At 36.6% G+C, this 18,208-nt stretch overlaps 1 protein-coding gene across 1 annotated transcript in view; it reads left to right on the forward strand.

The window, feature by feature from the left end:
* CCDC102B (coiled-coil domain containing 102B) overlaps positions 1-18,208 on the forward strand; it is a gene marked incomplete at its 3' end in the record, with an annotated part of 142,637 nt that overhangs the window by 60,576 nt on the left and 63,853 nt on the right. The window contains exon 5 of the mRNA XM_079108399.1: positions 15,141-15,257. Coding sequence (XP_078964525.1) covers positions 15,141-15,257 — 117 coding nt within the window. The remainder of the gene's footprint in view (positions 1-15,140; positions 15,258-18,208) is intronic.

Consider the following 18,208-nt stretch of genomic DNA (forward strand, 5'->3'; position numbering starts at 1 on the left):
TGATAGACATCATTTCAATTGCTTTTGTAAAACATTGGAAAGTTACTTAAACTGAAATCTAGTCTGTCTTTCTCCTCTGATGGAAAGTAAAGTAACTGAAGGTCTGACATACTTCAGTGTTTATGAGTGTCAAGACCACATCTAAAACACAAGATTCCTGATTCTTTAATAGTATCCTTTCAACTACTCTGCTGTTACTCTTGGATCAAAATGCTAGAAATTTTATTTGGAGGCTGTGACTAAGAAATTAAATATATTTGCTGTGATTTAGTGCCATGAAGTTTTTAGAAATGAGTACTCAAAAATTAAGTAAAAAAGTCATGTTTCCAGATTTAAAAATGGGATAAAGGACAGCGATTGACTTCTAAATAAAAATTCTATTTCTCAGTTATTTTGCAAAGTTTTTTACACTGATCAGTTTTATAATCATTTCTCCCTGTGTGTATATTATGTAGGTTAGCATACAATTTCACAAAGAACTATAACATTTTATCTAAAATTTATACTACGTAACTTCTTGATAAGATGTAAATTAAACTTCTCAGATCTTTGTTCTCTGCAAGTCATGATCAATCCTATGCTGACCATGTGATGTCCTCTTGACCTTGTGGAAAAATCTCTTTTAAGAATAATAAATAATTCTTTGGGACTCACATTGGCTTCTCCCTGGCCTTTGAGTAACTGTGGACAAAACTCAGCTCTCAGCTGAAATGCACAACCTTGGATTATTGAAGCAAGTCCTGAACCTTTACTTCATTGCAACTGAGGTCAAGTAGCATACAAAATGGCAGTACTTATCCTAAATGACCGTTTGAATAATTCCCAATAGGCACAATGGATGTGTATTATTTTTCATACTATTGATTTATAATTTTATAACTTGGTAGTTCAGCTCTTGGATGCACACCCACACCAATATATAGAAGGAAAAAGTAAGCCTCTTATTACACATACATTATATAGTCTGTGTCATAAACTAATAATGTCTTTAATAGTTGACTGGTTCTTTTAGTGAATTATAAACATGAAAAGAGTATATATTAATAGATCTTACCCTTTGAGATAAATAGAAACGTTGACACTGGCTGTTCTTCAGGTATGCTCATTCAGAGACAGGGTACAGAATTTATAAGCAGGGAAATTGCTATTTAAATTTTTTTTTTTACTGTGGAAAATTTCAACCACATATAAAAATAAAAGGAATAACATAATGCACCATGGTGTTTATGTTAGTCATCAATAATAATTATTTCATAACCAATCTCTTTTATCTGTACCACCCCCATTCACATTCTTACCTTGTGTTGTTTTGTCTGAATTTATGCATGTGTCTCAGAGCATAAGGACTATTTTTTTCATAAATGTTAATAGTACCAGTTTAAAACTAATACTTAAAAACAATTTTCTAATATCAAATATTCAGTGTTCAAAATTTTATTTTTCTAGTATTATAATGTTTCTTTTCAAAGTTTACTTATTTCAATCAGAAATTTCAGACACTGATTGGATATGTTTTTAAAGGTGTATCATCAGTCTGTAGGGATTTCCCACCCCCCACATGTCTTTCCCCTCTTTGTCTTTGAATTTATTTAAGATACCAGGTCATTTAGCCAGGAGAGGTGGAGCCTGGGCCATGCATGCTGCACCTGTAGTGTGGTTTGATATCTTACTGTGTCCTGTATTTGCTCTAAGTGGTAGCTGGACTGGAGGGACTAGGTGGGACGGGTTTCAGGACTAAAAGTCAGTGTTTTCCCCTAGGAGGGCCACATTGGTTGTCTCCAGGGTATCGTGGTATCAACACACTGATCCTCATTGACTAGAACCATAGATTTATTAGTTGCAAAATTGTGACATTCCAGCCCGTTTTTCCTGCTTAAGATATTCGTTGTGGAGGGAAGAAGGGGGGGGGGGCGGAGGAGGGGCACACTCCCCAGCAGCACCTCAGCCCAGGATTTAAACAGCAGGAAGATGCTCTTCAGCATGGTTCAGACGACTATGGGAACTCACTGGATTCAGCATTGCACAGCAGAACAATCCAAGTCACAGGAAAGTGGGAACTGTGAGCATAATATAAAAATAAAATGTTAGAGACACCCCAGCCCTCTACGGAGGGGAGGAGGGGACAGGTGGGGGAGAGGCAAGCGGGCAAATTAAACTGTCCCGGGGACGCTGCACCCAGAGGAGACTGAGCTCAACCCACCCAGAGGCAGTGGGGGGTCCTGGAGTGAAGAGCCCTTAAGATCAGAATCTCAAACAGACGTTGACGCACCACCTGCAGTTCTGGAATGGTCGGTGTATTAGTTAGCCAACTTGCAGTTAGGACTCAGGGAAAGCTTGACCCTGGTTTTGTTGCAGATATCTAGAGTTTTGACTTTGCTAACCTGGTTGCTTTGTCTGTTTGTTGTGACAGGAAAAAAAAAAATTTCCCCCTTTTTGCAGTGTTGGGGATGGAGCCCATGGCTTCGTGCATACCTAGGCTACTGCTCTACCTCTAAGCCACATGGCCAGCCTGCAGACCTCTAAAATAGCTGTCAAGGCTGCACCCTTGCCACCGACCCACCACTCACCACAGGGGTAGTGACGTGGTTTTCAATTCCTGATTTCCAAGAACGGTCTTTCCTAAATTAATCTGCCTAAGGACAGAATTTTGCCAGCAAGTTCTTCTTGCCCATATGACCTTCCAGCAACTTGCAGAGAGTTTATCTCTAATCTTCAGTGATAGTTGGAAGCATGTGGCCAGGGTGGGGATAAATGTCTAGAGTACCTAACAGGGAGATACTTTGAAACACTGGTGTTGAGAGACAGACTAATGCATGGGACACAGAATCTGCACGTTTCAGACGGTTTCTAATTTTTCTTTTCCTGAAAATATTTGAATAGGAGTGACTGAATTGGTCAGCATATAGATAATAAAAATAAAATTTTAATATAAGTCAAAATGTGGCTTTGCCACATAATTAGAAGGACATTTAAAACAACACAATGACTATTACAAAACATTTTCCGTTTCTACCTAACACGTGAGGTCAACTTTTTCAGTGCTCACATTGACAAAAGAATAAATAGAAACCAAAGATAATTATTATTTCACTTTATCAATAAGTGATTTCACCTATGTATATGCAAATTAATTGAAAAAAATCTATTCATTCATCTCATTAAGAGATGCATTTCTAGCTGTGCCCAGTGGCGCATGCCTGTAATCCCAGCAACTCTGGAGGCTGAGGCAGGAGGATCACAAGTTCAAAGCCAGCCTGAGCAGCAATCTGCTCAGCCTCACTTAGCAACTCGGTGAGAACCAGTCGCTAAATAAAGTATTTTTTAAAAAGGGGCTGGAGATGTGACTTAGTGGTTAAGCACTCCTGGATTCAATTTCCAGTACCAAAAAAATAACAAAAGAGAGAGAGAGAAAGAGAGAGAGAGACAGAGATGCATTTCTAGTAAATTATTAGTTTACATTTATCTATTAAAATATGTAACTTCTTGTCTTTTTTAAGGCAGCTGTATACTTATGATAATTTTTTGTTTCTCTTAGATATACCTGACAATAGAGTGTATTTTGACATATTACACATACATCAAGTATAACTTATTTTAATTAGGATTCATTCTGAGCTTGTGCACGATATGGAGTTACACATGTTGTGTATTCATATATGAACATAGGGAAGTTATGTTCAATTTATTCTACTGCCTTTCCTGTTTCCGTTCCCCCTCCCTTCCATTCATTACTCTTTGTCTTATTCAATGAAATTCTGGTCTCCCCTCATACACACTTATTTTGTGTTAGCATCTGCATATCAGAGAAAGTATTCAGCCTTTGGGTTTTTGGAATTGACTTATTCCACTTAGCATGAGAGTCTCCAGTTCCATTCATTTACCTGCAAATGTCATGATTTCATTCTCCTTTATGGCTGAGTAATGTTCCAATGTATGTATATAGCACATTTTCCTATCCATTCATCTGTTGAAAGGCACCTAGGTTGGTTCCATGGCTTAGCTATTGTGAAATGAATTGCTATAAACACTGATGTGGCTGCATCACTGTAGGATGCTGATTTTAAGTCCTTTGGGTTGTATACCAAGGAGTGGGATAAATGGGTCAAATGGTGGTTCCATTTCAAGTGTCTGGAGACTCTCCATTCTGCTTTCCAGAGTGGTTGCATCGATTTGCAGTCCCACCAAAAATTTATGAGTTACCTTTTTCCTACATCCTCACCTACATTTATTATTGCTTGTATTCTTGATAATTGCCATTTTGATTGTAGCAAGATGAAATCTCAGTGTAGTTTTAATTTGCGTTTCTCTAATTGCTAGAGATGTTGAACATTTTTTCATGTATTTGTTGACCAGTCATATTTCTTCTGTGAAGTGCCTGTTCAGTTCCTTTGCCCATTTATTTTGTTTATTTTATGCATTGCTAGGATCAAACCCAGTGTGTCACACATCCTAGGCAAGCACTCCATCACTGAGCTACAGCCCCAGCCCTCCATTTTCAATTTACTGAATGTTTTTTTTTTAAATTTTTTTTTTTTTTTTATATTTTTGGTGTTAAGTTTTTTATGTTCATTACATATCCTGGAATTAATGCTCTATCTGAGGTGCAGATGGCGAAGATTTTCTCCCATTCAGTAGTCTCTTTCTTCACATTTGTTTTCTTTGCTCTGAAAAATCTTTTTAGTTTGATACCATCTATTTATTGATTCTTGATTTTACTTCTTGCACTATAGGAGTCTTGTTGAGGAATTTGTTTCCTGAGCCTACATGATGGAGAGTTGGGCCTACTTTTTCTTCCAGTAGGCACAGGGTCTTTGGTCTCATGCCCAGGTCAGTCCTTGATTGACTTTTGAACTGAGTTTTGGGTAGGGTGATAGATAGGGGTTTAATTTCACTTTGCTGAATATGGATTTCCAGTTTTCCCAGCACCATTTGTTGAAGAGGCTATCTTTTCTCTATTGTATGTTCTTGGCACCTTTGTCTAGCATGAGATAACTGAATTCATGTGGGTTTATTGCTGTGTCTTCTATTTTGTTGTTCCATTGGTCTACCTGTCTGTTTTGGTGCCAATACCATGCTGTTTTTGTTACTGTAGCTCTGTAGTATAATTTAAGGTCTGGTATTGTGATGCCTCCTGTCTCACTTTTCTTGCTAAGGATTGCTTTGGGTATTCTGTGTCTCTTATTTTTCCAAATGAATTTCATAATTACTTTTTCTATTTCTATAAAGAACATCATTGAATTTTTAATAAGAATTGCATCAAATCTGTATAGCACTCTTGATAGCATGGCATTTTGATGATATGAATTCTGCCTCTCTGAGAATAAGGGAGATCTTTCCATTTTCTAAGGTCTTCAATTTCTTTCTTTAGTGTTCCGTTGTTTTCATTGTTGAGGTCTTTCACCTCTTTTGTTAGATTGATTCCCAAATGTTCTTTTTTCTTTTTCTTTTGAGGCTGGTGTGAATGGCATCATTTTCCTGATTTGTCTTTCAGTTGATTCGTCTCAATTGATTCATGGGTGTTAATTTTATATCCTGCTGCTTCACTGAATTCATTCACAAGTTGTAGAAGTTTCCAGTTGGAGTTTTTTGGGTCTTCTAAGTAAAAAAATCGTGTCTTCAGTAAACAGGGATAGTTTGAGTTCTTCTTTTCCTATTTGTATCACTTTAATTTCTTTCATCTGCCTAATTGCTCTGACTAGAGTTTCAAGGAAAACATTAAATAGAAGTGGTCAAAGAGGGCATCTTGGATTGTCCCAGTTTTTAGAAGATTTAGGATGATGTTGGCCTTGGGATAAATATATATAGCTTCAGAACGTTAAGGTATGTTCCTACTATCCCCAAATTTTCTAGTGTTTTAAACATGAATGGATGGCGCTTTTTGTCAAAACATTTTTTCTGTGTCTATTGAGATAATCATGTGATTCTTGTCTTTAAGTCTGTAGATGTAATGAATTATGTTTATTGATTTGTGTATATTGAACCAAAGCTGTATCTCGGGAAGGAACCCCACTTTCATGGCATGCTCTTTAATAATGTTTTTCTCTGTGATTTGCCAGTATTTTAAAAGAATTTCTGCATCTGTGTTTATCAGGGACATTGGTCTGAAGTTTTCTTTCCTTGGTGGGTGTGTCTTTGTCTGATTTCATGAGTTTGGAAGGGTTCCCTCCTTTTCTATTTCATGGAATAGCATGAGGAGGATCGGTGTTAGTTCTTCTTTGAAGGTCTGTAGAAATCAGCTGAGACTCCATTTGGTCATGGGGTTTGCTTTGTTGGTTGCTTCCAACAGTATATTCAATTTCATTGCTTAAATTTTATCTGTTCAAATTTTGTATGTCCTCCTGATTCAGTTTGGTCAGGTCATAGAAATTTTTCAATGATTTCATGCTTTCCTATTTTATTGGAGTATAAATTTTCAAAATAGTTTATGATTATGTTCTGTATTTCAATAATGTCCATTGTGATATTTCCTTTTTCATCACACTTTTAATAATTTGAGTTTTCTCTCTCCTTCTCTTCATTAGCATGGCTAAAGTTTTATCAGTTTTATTGATTTTTTTCAAAGAAACAACATTTGTTTTGTTGATTTTTTTGTTTCAATTTCATTGATTTCAGCTGTGATTTTTAATTATTTCCTAACTTCTACTGCTTTTGGTGTTGATTTGTTCTTTTTCTAGGACTTTGAGATATAATGTTAGATTATTCATTTGGTGCTTTCTATACTTTGAATGAATGAGCTTAATGCAATGAACTTTCTATATTGGTTTATTTCTATATGTAACCTGTTGTTTTTCTATTATATTGGTTTATTTCTATATGTAACCTGTTTTTTTTTATTATATTGGTTTATTTCTATATGTAACCTGTTGTTTTTCTATTATATTGGTTTATTTCTATATGTAACCTGTTTTTTTTTATTATATTGGTTTATTTCTATATGTAACCTGTTGTTTTTCTCTGGCAGTCCTATTATGTATGTTTGGGATTTTCATAATAATGTACCTTCGTGTGGGTCTGTTGTAATTTTGTGTACTTGTGGTCCTGTAAGCCTCCTGTATTTGATTTTGCATTTCATTCTTTAGGCTTGGAAAAGTTTCTCATATTCTTTCATTAAAAAGTTGTGAATTCCATTGGTTTGTATTTCTGAGCCTTCATCTTTCCCAATAAATCTTAAATTTGGCCTTTTCTTGTTATCCCATTTTTCTTGGAAGTTTCATTCATGATCTCTTGATATCTTTTCTCCATGGTCATCTTTAGTTTCAAAATTATACATTTTGTTCATTGTCTAAAACTCTGTCTTCCAAGTGGTTTAGTCTTTTGGTGATGTTTTCCACTGAATTTTTTTTTTTTTTTAATTTTTAAAAATAGATTTCCACTGAATTTTTAATTTGGTTTATTGATTCCTTCATTTTGAGGATTTCTGCTTCATTTTTTCCTTCAGACTCTCTATCTCTTTATTGAAGTGGTCTTTCACTTCCTGTATTTTCTCTCTGATTTCATTCCTTACATTGTCCTTTACCTCACAGATTCACTTAATTATGTACATTCTAAACTCCTTCTCTGACATTTCTTTCCACTGTGGTGTCAATGGATTCTCTTATTGGAGTATCTTGGTTTGTTTGGGGTGTATATTCCCTTGTTTCTTCATGTTGTTTGTGTGTTTACACATGTAACAGTATGGATTTGAAGCAGTAGAGTTTCTACCCTGTGGACTTATAGTGTCCCTGAAGGTTTCCAGTATCTCACTTTTTATTGGGAGACAAATAATATCAATAACTAATGAAAATCATATATAGCATGCAACCAAATATTTCCTGCTATATGACATCTACAATGTTAATTGTGATAATAACCATAAATGATGTGATCAGTTATCACATACAGTAAAATGTAAGTTTGCAAAAGGTTTGTGATTTTGAATGGTGGAGAAAGAGAGAGAAATGAAGTAGGACATAATGATTATGAGGGAGAAGGAGAGAAGACAGAAGTAAAAAATTAAAGAAGAGCAAAAGAAAGAACAATAGAGATAAGTTGTTAGCAGAAGAAAAGAGAAAAGGAATCAAATAAAACAGATAAGTGAGAGAAAAATATATAAAGTAACAATTTTAAAAATGAAAAATAAAAGAATACAAAACAAAACTGAAATATATTAGTGAAACATTTTAGTCCTCAAAATACTGATCCATGAAAAGTTATTGGCTTTGAAAATGCTAGAAGTGAGAAAAATATGTATATATATATATAAATATACATTGACTCTTAAGGTCACAGTTAAACAGAGAAAATAATTTTTAAAAATCTTCATGAAACATTGAAGAATTGTTTCTGTTGGAGTTCAAAATATTCTCAGCTTCCCTTCTCAGCATTGTTATATGGAATGGTCTAGAGTGTGATGCTTACTCCACTCTCAGGGTGGGGTTGCTGGAGTTGGAGAGGAAATCCTGTAGGTGGAACTCCTGGAGTTAGGATTTAGGCTTAGGTGAGCTCCAGGTTTTTCACTGAAAGGAAATTGGTCTAGAGATTTGAAATCAGCACGCCTCCAGGGCCCAGCAAGTGCTGATGCAGGCTGGAAGACTGCACCCAGGGATCTCCCCTGGGTTCTACTCCTTCGGTGGAAGAGTCAGTTCTTGGTCCAGTACGTCACCTGCGGACCCACATCTCCTGCTCTCGGGTTCAGTCTCCAAACTCAATCTCTCCCACTCCTGCTCTTTTCATTCCCTGCCAGGCTTGTCTCTACCAGCCAGTCTTGCAAGCAGCCGGATCGGAGGGGGAGAGGGAGAGCTGGGGTGGGTTTCCATGATCAATTTTCCCCTGTGTAAACCTCTGTCAAGATTTGATTTTCTCCTGGTCATTTAAGCCCACTCTATGTTGTGCAGTGTGTTTTTGCCAAGCATGTACTTCAGGCCAGACTTGGGTTTGTCAGGAATCAGCTACCCCAGCTGACGGCCCTGGCACGTTGGCTGCAGAATGGTTCCTTCCTCTGTCCTCTGCACACAGCCCAGAGACATGGGGCTTCTTTTCAGCACAAGGATATGGTGCAGCACACCTTTCAGTTTAGTTGGGCAGTGTCTTTGATTCCTGAACTCTGAGTACCCTCAGGCCTCCTAGAAGTGGACTCCTTCTCTCTTCAGACGTCTTGAAACCTGCCTCATAATAATTATTAAGATAATTCAACATTTGGAGCCTAAAAGCCACAATATATGTATACATATGCTAAATATGAACTTTTATTGCATATTATAGAGAAAAACAATTTTAAGTGTAAGTATACATTACAATGTGACAATCTGGAAGAAATAAAATAGAAATACATTTTCAAGAACTAAAATTAACGGAAATTAACTTTGAATAGATGGCAACAAATACAAATTTCTATGGTTTGGGGTCTCACTGATTGCAGTAAAGTCTGATATAACCATTTCATTTAAAATGCCATTATTTCACTAGAAATTTCATTTTAAAAGCTGAAAACATGTGTTAATTTGAGACAAACTCTAAGGACCAGGCATGGTGAAGTGGGCCTCTAGTCCCAGCAGCTCAAGATGCTGAGGCAGGAGAATCACAAATTCAAAGCCAGCCTCAGCCACTTAGGGAGACACTGCCTCAAAATAAAAAATTAAAGGACTGGGATGTGGCTCAGTATTTAAGTTCTCTGTGTTCAATCCCCAGTACTAAAATAAGAAAAAAAAAAAAAAAAAAAAAAAAAGACACAGTTTAAGAATGTAAATATTATGCCTGGCTCCTGACTCGGTTTTATACCCTATAATCCCAGCTACTCAGGAGGCCGAGGCAGGACGATGATGAGTTCAAGGTCAACCTTGGCAGTTTAGCAAGGTCCTGTCTAATAAAAAAAATAAAAAGGACTTAAGCAATGGAGCATCCCTGGGTTTAATATCCACTACTAAAAATAAATAAAAGAGAAATTTTTAAAGGATATATCTCCATGAGAGTAAAAGAACATACAGAACCCTGAGATAATTCACTTATTGCTCTTATTTTGACCTAAAGAATTTAACCAAGCTTGCATTTATTCATGCTGGCTTTCCTGACATTCTTTAAGTTTACAGAAAGGCATTAGATAAAATTTACCTCAAAATTTTTCAGCCGAAATAGTCTGAGCCCTAATCTAATGCATGAAGTGCTTCTTCGTGGCGTCTCTAGTTATGTGGAGACTTCTCTGGGGGTGCGTAGTTAACTGAGACCACATAGAACCCCAGCGTGGCTGCTGGATATCCTGGCATTGGAGTGACATTCCTTCTCATGTCCCTCATCTTTTATAAGGAGAGGGCAATGTTATCAGAACCAGGCAAACCAATAAAACTTGGTTACCCTGCATTAATTGATATTCAGTATTTACCCCAAAGGTCAAATTAAAAATATGTGCATCAATACAAAGGCAATAAGAAGAATCTTGGAAAAGACACTGGCCAGGGTCAATTTGATTATGATTTCAAAAATTGACTCACTTTCAACGTGAAAGATTTAGGGGCAAGGGTGATAAAGACGCTGTCGAACCTGCCTTGGTCATCCAGAAAGAAGTAATGTGGTTGTTGGGGAGGAACACATAGAGGTTGAGAAATTCGCAGGTGAAGAAATGGCAGAGCTTGGTGATTCATAAATGTTGTGAATGTGTTGGGATGCAGGGTCGTGACAGAGGAGAAGTTATCAGATTCCTGACATTGTCCATCCGGGGTCATTCATCGAGACCAGCCAGCAGGAAGAAAACCAGGAGGAAAGGCTATGAATCTATCAGGTTGAGATGGAAATGTTTGCTAGCATTTTTGATTTATGATAGTTTAAAAAAAAAAATCAACTTGAACAATGAGCAGAGAGATGGTGGCTGAGGCCAAGCGAGGAGAGAAGATGACGCTGGGTGGGTTGTCCATAAGGAACACAGGATGCAGGACTTGGATTGGCACCAGGCAGGGCAGACGGGACCGCGGGCACTGCACAGAAATCTCTGAAGGCAGGAACAGGACAGGTTTTTTTCTTTCTCTCTCTCTCTCTCTCTCTCTCTCTCTCTCTCCTTTCTTTTTTTAACCTGAATGTTAGACAAGACACTGTCAAAACTGTGTCTAATTCTGTCGAGGGTTCAAGTAAGGGAGGGCAGGGAAGTGGGTGCGGGACAGCCTGGGAGAGGCCGAAGCCAGCGGAGACCGAGGGAGAAGGGAGGTTGGGAGGTAGGCGTCTGCGACGCATCCCCGGCCGATGCAGGGGACCCAGCGCTGGGGCCAAAGTGCAGAGCCTGGAAACACCAGGATCTCCCCGTGACCTTCTCCCTCACTTGTCCCCAGCCTACGGGGAAGAACCGAGGGCCTAAATACGTATGGGAAACCTTGAGGAAGGCCAAATCCTGCGGGCAAGGGGAACAACTAGCTTCCATTCTAGGAGTTGTTCAGATCCCTTAACAGGAGGAAAGAAGGAGAGGCTCGTGTGCACGTCGGCAGACCTGATCACAGGTATTTGAAAGTCCTGGCTCTGCGTGGTTCTTCTCCGTGAAAGGATCATCTGTTGAGAGCAATGGGAGAAAAGTCGGCTTGGTGTTCAGGGGAAATTGAAAAACGCTGCATTGTTAACGATATTGACATAAATACTCCACGCATTATTTCACAAAGAACAGAATTTTGCAATCTGCGTTAATTGTGTAATCTTTTCAGACCATCCTGACAGATGAAATGAGAGGCAAAATGGAAATTAATGGATGGATTAGAATATATTTTCGTGCCCCTTTGAGATGAATGTTTCTTTTCCTACCATATTTGGATAAGTAGAAAATATTTTTATTGATATGATAAAATAATATTTTCATTTTTTAAACATTATCTTGAGGTTTTTTTTTTTCAATCCATGCTTATCTCAATTTACAATACACATTTATATATAATGCTGATAATTTTCCAGAAGCAAATCGTGGCAGATATTTCTGAAGTCACAGACATGGCATATTGCCGGATTTAACTTTCTGTAAACACTGCAGCTTGAAAAGTGGATTTTTAAAGAGCAATTTTGGAAATATATTTTGGTACAAACTTGTGGGTTCCAGGGGGAAAGGACTTACAACAGAATATACTAAATAAATATTAAATAAAAGGACATGAAAATGCTTGCCCATGCTGACTCACTTTGTCTGGTACCCCCTATTTCTGTCACTTGCAATTTAACTAATGTGACATGTCATTTGTGGATGACATTCATAATGTTGCTAAATTAATCATCTCTAGCAACGCATGAGCCCACTGCTTTCAAATTTCAGCTTCTAAATAGATGGTTACAACTCCATTAATCAAAGCCTAAAGTTGAAGAGGTAAGTGACAAAATTATGGTTAGAGTCCAAACTATAATTGCAAAATAGCCCAACTTAACTCAGTTTTAAAAGGAGAAAGTAGCTTTTTCATTAATTTATTTATCAATTTTCTCTTCTATATTGCTTTAGTAGCTTCAGGTGCATGCTGTGTTTTTATTTTATTTAGTTATTTTGCTCTTCTGTGCTTGAAAGGAGTATTCAGAAGGACACAGTGTGGCTGGAGTGGAAGGAAATTCAGGAGTAAGAGAAGAGGGTGGTGCGTCTTTTGCTGACTGGAAAGCTGCCAAAGGGATTTGAGCAGAGAGAACTTACGGGATCTGAGTCACTTTCAGTAGCTTTCTTTGGCTCCTGTTTTGAGAAAGGGAGCATGGGGCTGCCTGTAGAAACAAGGATGGAGGCTATTCCTACAACTAAAGTGACATCTACAAAGGTGATGAAGTGGGACTTGTATCCCAAGTTCAGTAGAAAACACAGACTGGAAGTAGACATTTGGAGATGGTCAGCATTTTGATTAGTGCACAACGCCACCACCAGTGCATGTGAACTGACCAACAGAGCAAATGCCTGAAGCTCACAGGGGTAAGGGTGAACCTTGGGACACTCCAACATTCTATTCTGTATTCCAGACTGTCCGGTTGATTTTTGTAAAGATACATCATGAATTTTTTAGAGGACTATCCTATCTTTAACACTTGTATTTCCTCTGTTATAAACTTCTGAAATTTATGAATGCAATATACTACCTGGGCACAGTGGCACATGCCTATAATCCCAACTCAGGAGGCTGAGGCAGAAGGATCACAAGTTCAAGGCCAGCCTCAGCAATTTAGCAAGGGCCTAAGAAGCTTTGTAAGACCTTGTCTCAAAATAAACAAATAATAAATGCTATAAAAAGGCCTGGGGTTGTGGCTCAGTGGTTAAGCACTCCTGAGTTCAATCCCTAGTATCCCCCCAAAATTTAAACTTAAGAAATTAATGCAATATACTCTCACCTTTTCCTGAAGACATTTCTTATTTTTTTAAATTAGCGTATTATTTTATTCCTTAGTCTGTGTCCTCTTTTTAGTGTTTTCCCCACCACCTGGCATTCTGTCTCTTAATTTTGGGATTAACCCTTATTTTTTCCTTTTTTTCTTGCTCCTGGGTTCCTTGAATTTTCAGAGATCTTTGATTTTGCCATTGACAATGATGAGTGCAAAGAGAATATTTTTAAGTGTTTGATGTGGATTTTCTTTGCTATTGTTTAGAAAAATTTGCTTTCTGACTCCTTTTGACAATGAGAGGGCTTTTTGATTTGACATAGTTTCCTGTGGATTAAAAGCTAAGATTTCAGAAAGTAAACCAGGACCATCAAATTTCCAGAATGAGCTGAATTTTCTTTTGGTGAACCCGACTGAAAACAGTTTTATTCTTGCAGCTCACTATTTCCTCTATCAAAGTGACTTTCCTTTTATTTTGCTTTGGATTAATGTCACACTAGTTAACTTGCATGGTAGTGGGTTGAATATGCAGAAATAGAGAGTCATGAATTCTGCAGGACCTCTTGCTCTGATGCTCAGCTCCCCTGAGCTCCTTCATGGCACCAACCCTGAACCATCTCTGCAGTGTTTTGGAAAACATTTCCGATTATGCCTACTGTAGTCCATTGCTAGTATGTTGGGGCACTGGCCTCTTCAGCTCTGCTTCCTCTGCTATCTCATTCAGCTTATTTCTTTTCAGAAAATTATTTCAATGGATTTTATCTTATAACTACAAATGCAGTGTTGGTTAAGCACTCAGGTAATTAATTTAGTAAAAAAAGGTTCTTAAAGTTTGCTCCCTCTAGTTAATAACTTTGGAGATTGGAAAGTTGCTTATGCTTCTTTAAAATATAGTTCACTTTTCTGTAGAATAGGGATAATAATAATAATAATAATAATAATAATAATAATAATAATAATAATGTCTAATACACAGGATCACTACCAGCATGAACTAAGGCAGTGTATCAAGTCCAGTTCCTGGAGACTAGAACATACTGATAATATCAGCATTAACAATGTCATGAATAATCCTATATTTTAATTTTTGAAGTGTGTAATATCTTCTATATTCTAGTTTATTATAAAAACTTATACAAATTGTATATGATTAATGATGGAAACATTTACTTATATGATTTAGGGAAGGTATTCATTAATAAAACAAAATAGCAAATTTTATGGTTCTGCTGAAAACTTCTAATTATAAGAACAGGTGTGGAGAAATATCATCATTTATGTTAATAGAATTTTTAAACTTCCTAGTTTTTTTATACCTATTCCTAGGTTTCATTGGCATATTTTTAGATGTTTTTAGATGTCCTGCGTATATTTACCAAACCAAGCACCATGTATGTATATATACATATACATATACACATATATGTATATATGTATTTAACTTTCTGTTTGTCTGTCACAATGAATTTAATATTCATACTTTAGGTTAAGTAGATGTAAGTATAATTATAAAAAATACTGCAATATTAATATTCAGGATTTAAAGATCAGAATTCATTCATTCATTTGGAAGTTTTGTTTAGGAGTCTGTGGAGGTAACTGAGTTTTGTCCTCTTTTCACTTGAAGAGTGAGATTTATGGAGACTTGCTGAGTTTTTTCCTAACAAATTAATAGTTTTCAACTACGCGCATTGTAATAAATGGTTCAACTATAATAGTTACAATTGCAACAACAAGGCCTGTTGAAATCCACATAGAAAATTAAAAATGATTTAAAGAAAAGTGAAAGATTAATGTGCATTATGCTGTAACTAGTTTTTGTAGCATATTGTGATTATAGTTCAAACTTTCCTTTTCAGTCTGACATTCTTCATGGTCAACAGGAAAGTGAAATGGGAGGAATATCAGGAGACATAAAGGAAGAATCTACATTTCAGAACAACAAGGATAGAACCATCTGTGAGTTAAGAGCAGAGGTAAGCTATTGGGTAAAGGGTGCAATATTATTAAATCATACTTGAAAATTACTAAATTATATACCATTTGAAATAGCATAATTGAGGGTCTTTTGGTTACTTGATGAAGGTGAGTCCTGCTTGTATAGTAATTAGCTTATATACGACTTAAGATGTTTTGCAATGATACTTACTCCTTACTAGATGTGAGCTATCTGAATATTACGAAGGTAAAATATTTGAAAATAAAGCCATCCAATAGACAATGAAAGTCTTATTGTGAGTAAATATTAATTGAAAGTTCAGTCTTCCGCTGGATCATAATGTTAACTTATTTTGAGAAGCAATGACATACAAGATATATGATTTGCAGACTCTGGTGGAATTAGCAATGTTATTAGCAGCTAACAACACTGAGGCACAGGATAAATTTACATTGGTTATAGCTAATTGATTTGTTTTCCATTCCAACTAGCAACTGCAACAGATAAATTTTCATGGATTTGTAAACTCAGTGTCTTTCCTGTCTTAGATCCAAAGCAGGAATTATTGTTCTCAGAGATAGGAGTAGGGGTTGAATTATTTATACTTCACTGAAAATTGTGTTGCATTAAAAATAGAAATTAGCAAATTATTTATTTTTATACCAGGTGATTCTGGACAAAGGCCTTGGGTACAAATGTGTAGGAACTAGTTAGGAAATGGAATGAAGTTCGTGAAATTATAGGTGATTTGTATGAGGTATTTTGTTTACTATAACACTCTTCAAAGAGAGAGCTCATGCCAGAGTATATTTCATCAAAGTGCATTGGGAAGTGCATAGATTTTGGAGTCAGAAGCAGTGGTATCATCTACTGATTACTTTATTTTGGTCAACTCCATAAATCTGAGTTCACCAACAGAGATGGTATTGATAAAAGTGATAGTCATTACACAGGAATTAAAAAAAAAAAATTCTCAGGGGAACACTTGGTGTAGATAGAATTCTTGTACCTTGGGACTCGGCCCAGCTGTTCTGGAGAGTCCCGTCTCCAGTCTTGCCTGCGCTGCCTTTCCCTGCTGAGGTGCTGTCCTTGATCCCTCTCCACAAGTCACATAACAGGAGTTGGGGCCAGGAGTGTGCCCCAAGAGATCCAGATGAGAAAGTGACAGTTGAGAGCAACTGTTCCTCAGTCAAAAGGTTTCCTGAGAGGCATCACATCCTCAGGACAGCTGCCACCTTCCCTTCCTTGTCCCTGAGCTCTGAAGAGCACCTTTGATAAAGCACTGCAGGACATGCAGCTGACTCCAGAAACAGAGGAGAGAGACATGTCGGGCTGCTTACTGTAACTCTCCTCAAAACCAAGGTTGTGTGTGCATGTGTGTGTGCGTGCCCGTCATGTTTTTAAAGAACACTTTAAGGTTTACTGCAAAATTCGGCAGGAGATAGAGTTTACACATTCACCTCTCTCTCTCCAGACTTCTCTACAAATAACATCTCTCAGGATTATGCTGCTTATTAAAATCGATGAACCAGTGTTGACACTTTATCAACCGAGTCCGAGGTTTCCATTAGATTTCTGTGTGATGTATGTTCTGTAGGTTTTGGCAAATGACTCATCACGAGCATCTACCGTTTTAGTATGATGCAGCATCGTTTACTGCCCTAAAACTCCCCATGCACCCCCTGCTGATCCCTCACTCCCTGAAACCCTGATAACCACTGATCTTGTCATTGTCTTCATAGTTTCCTTTTCCAGAATGTCCTACGGTCACAATCGTACCGTACGCTGTATCTTCACGTGGACTTCTTTAACTGAGCAGTATGCATTTAAGTTTCTTTCATGTCCTTTTTTTGTGGCTTGATAGCTCATTTCTTTTTAGTGATGAATAACATCACATTGCCTAGATATAGACATTTTATGCATTTAGTTGCCTTTTGGAAAAAATCTCTTATCACTTACCTATTTTTTCTATTATACATAAAGCTCCTATAAACATTTAGGTTCAAGTTTTAAAGTGGAAATAAGTTTCAACTCCTTTGGGTTAATACCAGGGAGTTCTGTTGCTGGATCACATGGTAATGGTACATTTATTTTCTAAGAAACTGACAGACTGTCTTCCGAAATGACTGAAGAACTTGCATTTGCTCCACATCGTCACCAGTATCAGGTGCTTAGATTTCGGCAATTCTCGTGGTTCTGTGATGGTATGTTATTGTGGTTACAGTCTACAGTCTCCTTGTCACATGTGATACTGACGTTTGTTCCTGTGCCTATTTGTCCTCTGTCATCTTTAGTGAATTTTTTGTTATATCTTTTGTCAACTCTTAAATCAGCTTATTTGTTTTATGATTGCGCTTTTAGTGTTCTTTGTATTTTATTTAATAGTGATCTGCCAGAACAATATTTTGCTAATATTTCCCCATGAACACATAAAATTTCAAGAATATGCATTAAAGATGATAAAATTTAAATAAAATTTGCAATTTTTAAAAAGTTAACAACTTTAACTCAAACAAATTAAATATAATAACTTTTTTGAAAGTGATGTCATTATTTTAGGATGATCATATTTAATTATTTTGATTTGAAACATTTCCATATTTAAGCAAGTTTATTACAGAAATAATTAGAAAGTACAGCAAAGTGAACAAGAATAAAAATACTTTTTCAAATGTATTTGTTTACTTAAAATTATACTTTTTCATGTCCACATAAAATTATGTAATCATATCAATTTTATTAAAATATAAGCCATTTTTTAAAAAATTGGATTTTCTTTTGGATATACAATCAACACTGTAATAAATAGCCTCATGCAAATACATACATTTAAAAATGGTTTAAATTCCTAGAAGTAGAATGGCTTGATCAAAAGGATGTTTATTTTTGAAATCTTTTATACACACTGCCAAGTGCTCCATTAGAAACATTATATCAATTTACATTCTCACTAAGTATATCTAAAAACTCCATTATCCACAAAGCAAA

This window comes from Sciurus vulgaris (assembly GCF_902686455.1).
Source record: "Sciurus vulgaris genome assembly, chromosome: 13".
Taxonomy (NCBI): Eukaryota; Metazoa; Chordata; class Mammalia; order Rodentia; family Sciuridae; genus Sciurus; species Sciurus vulgaris.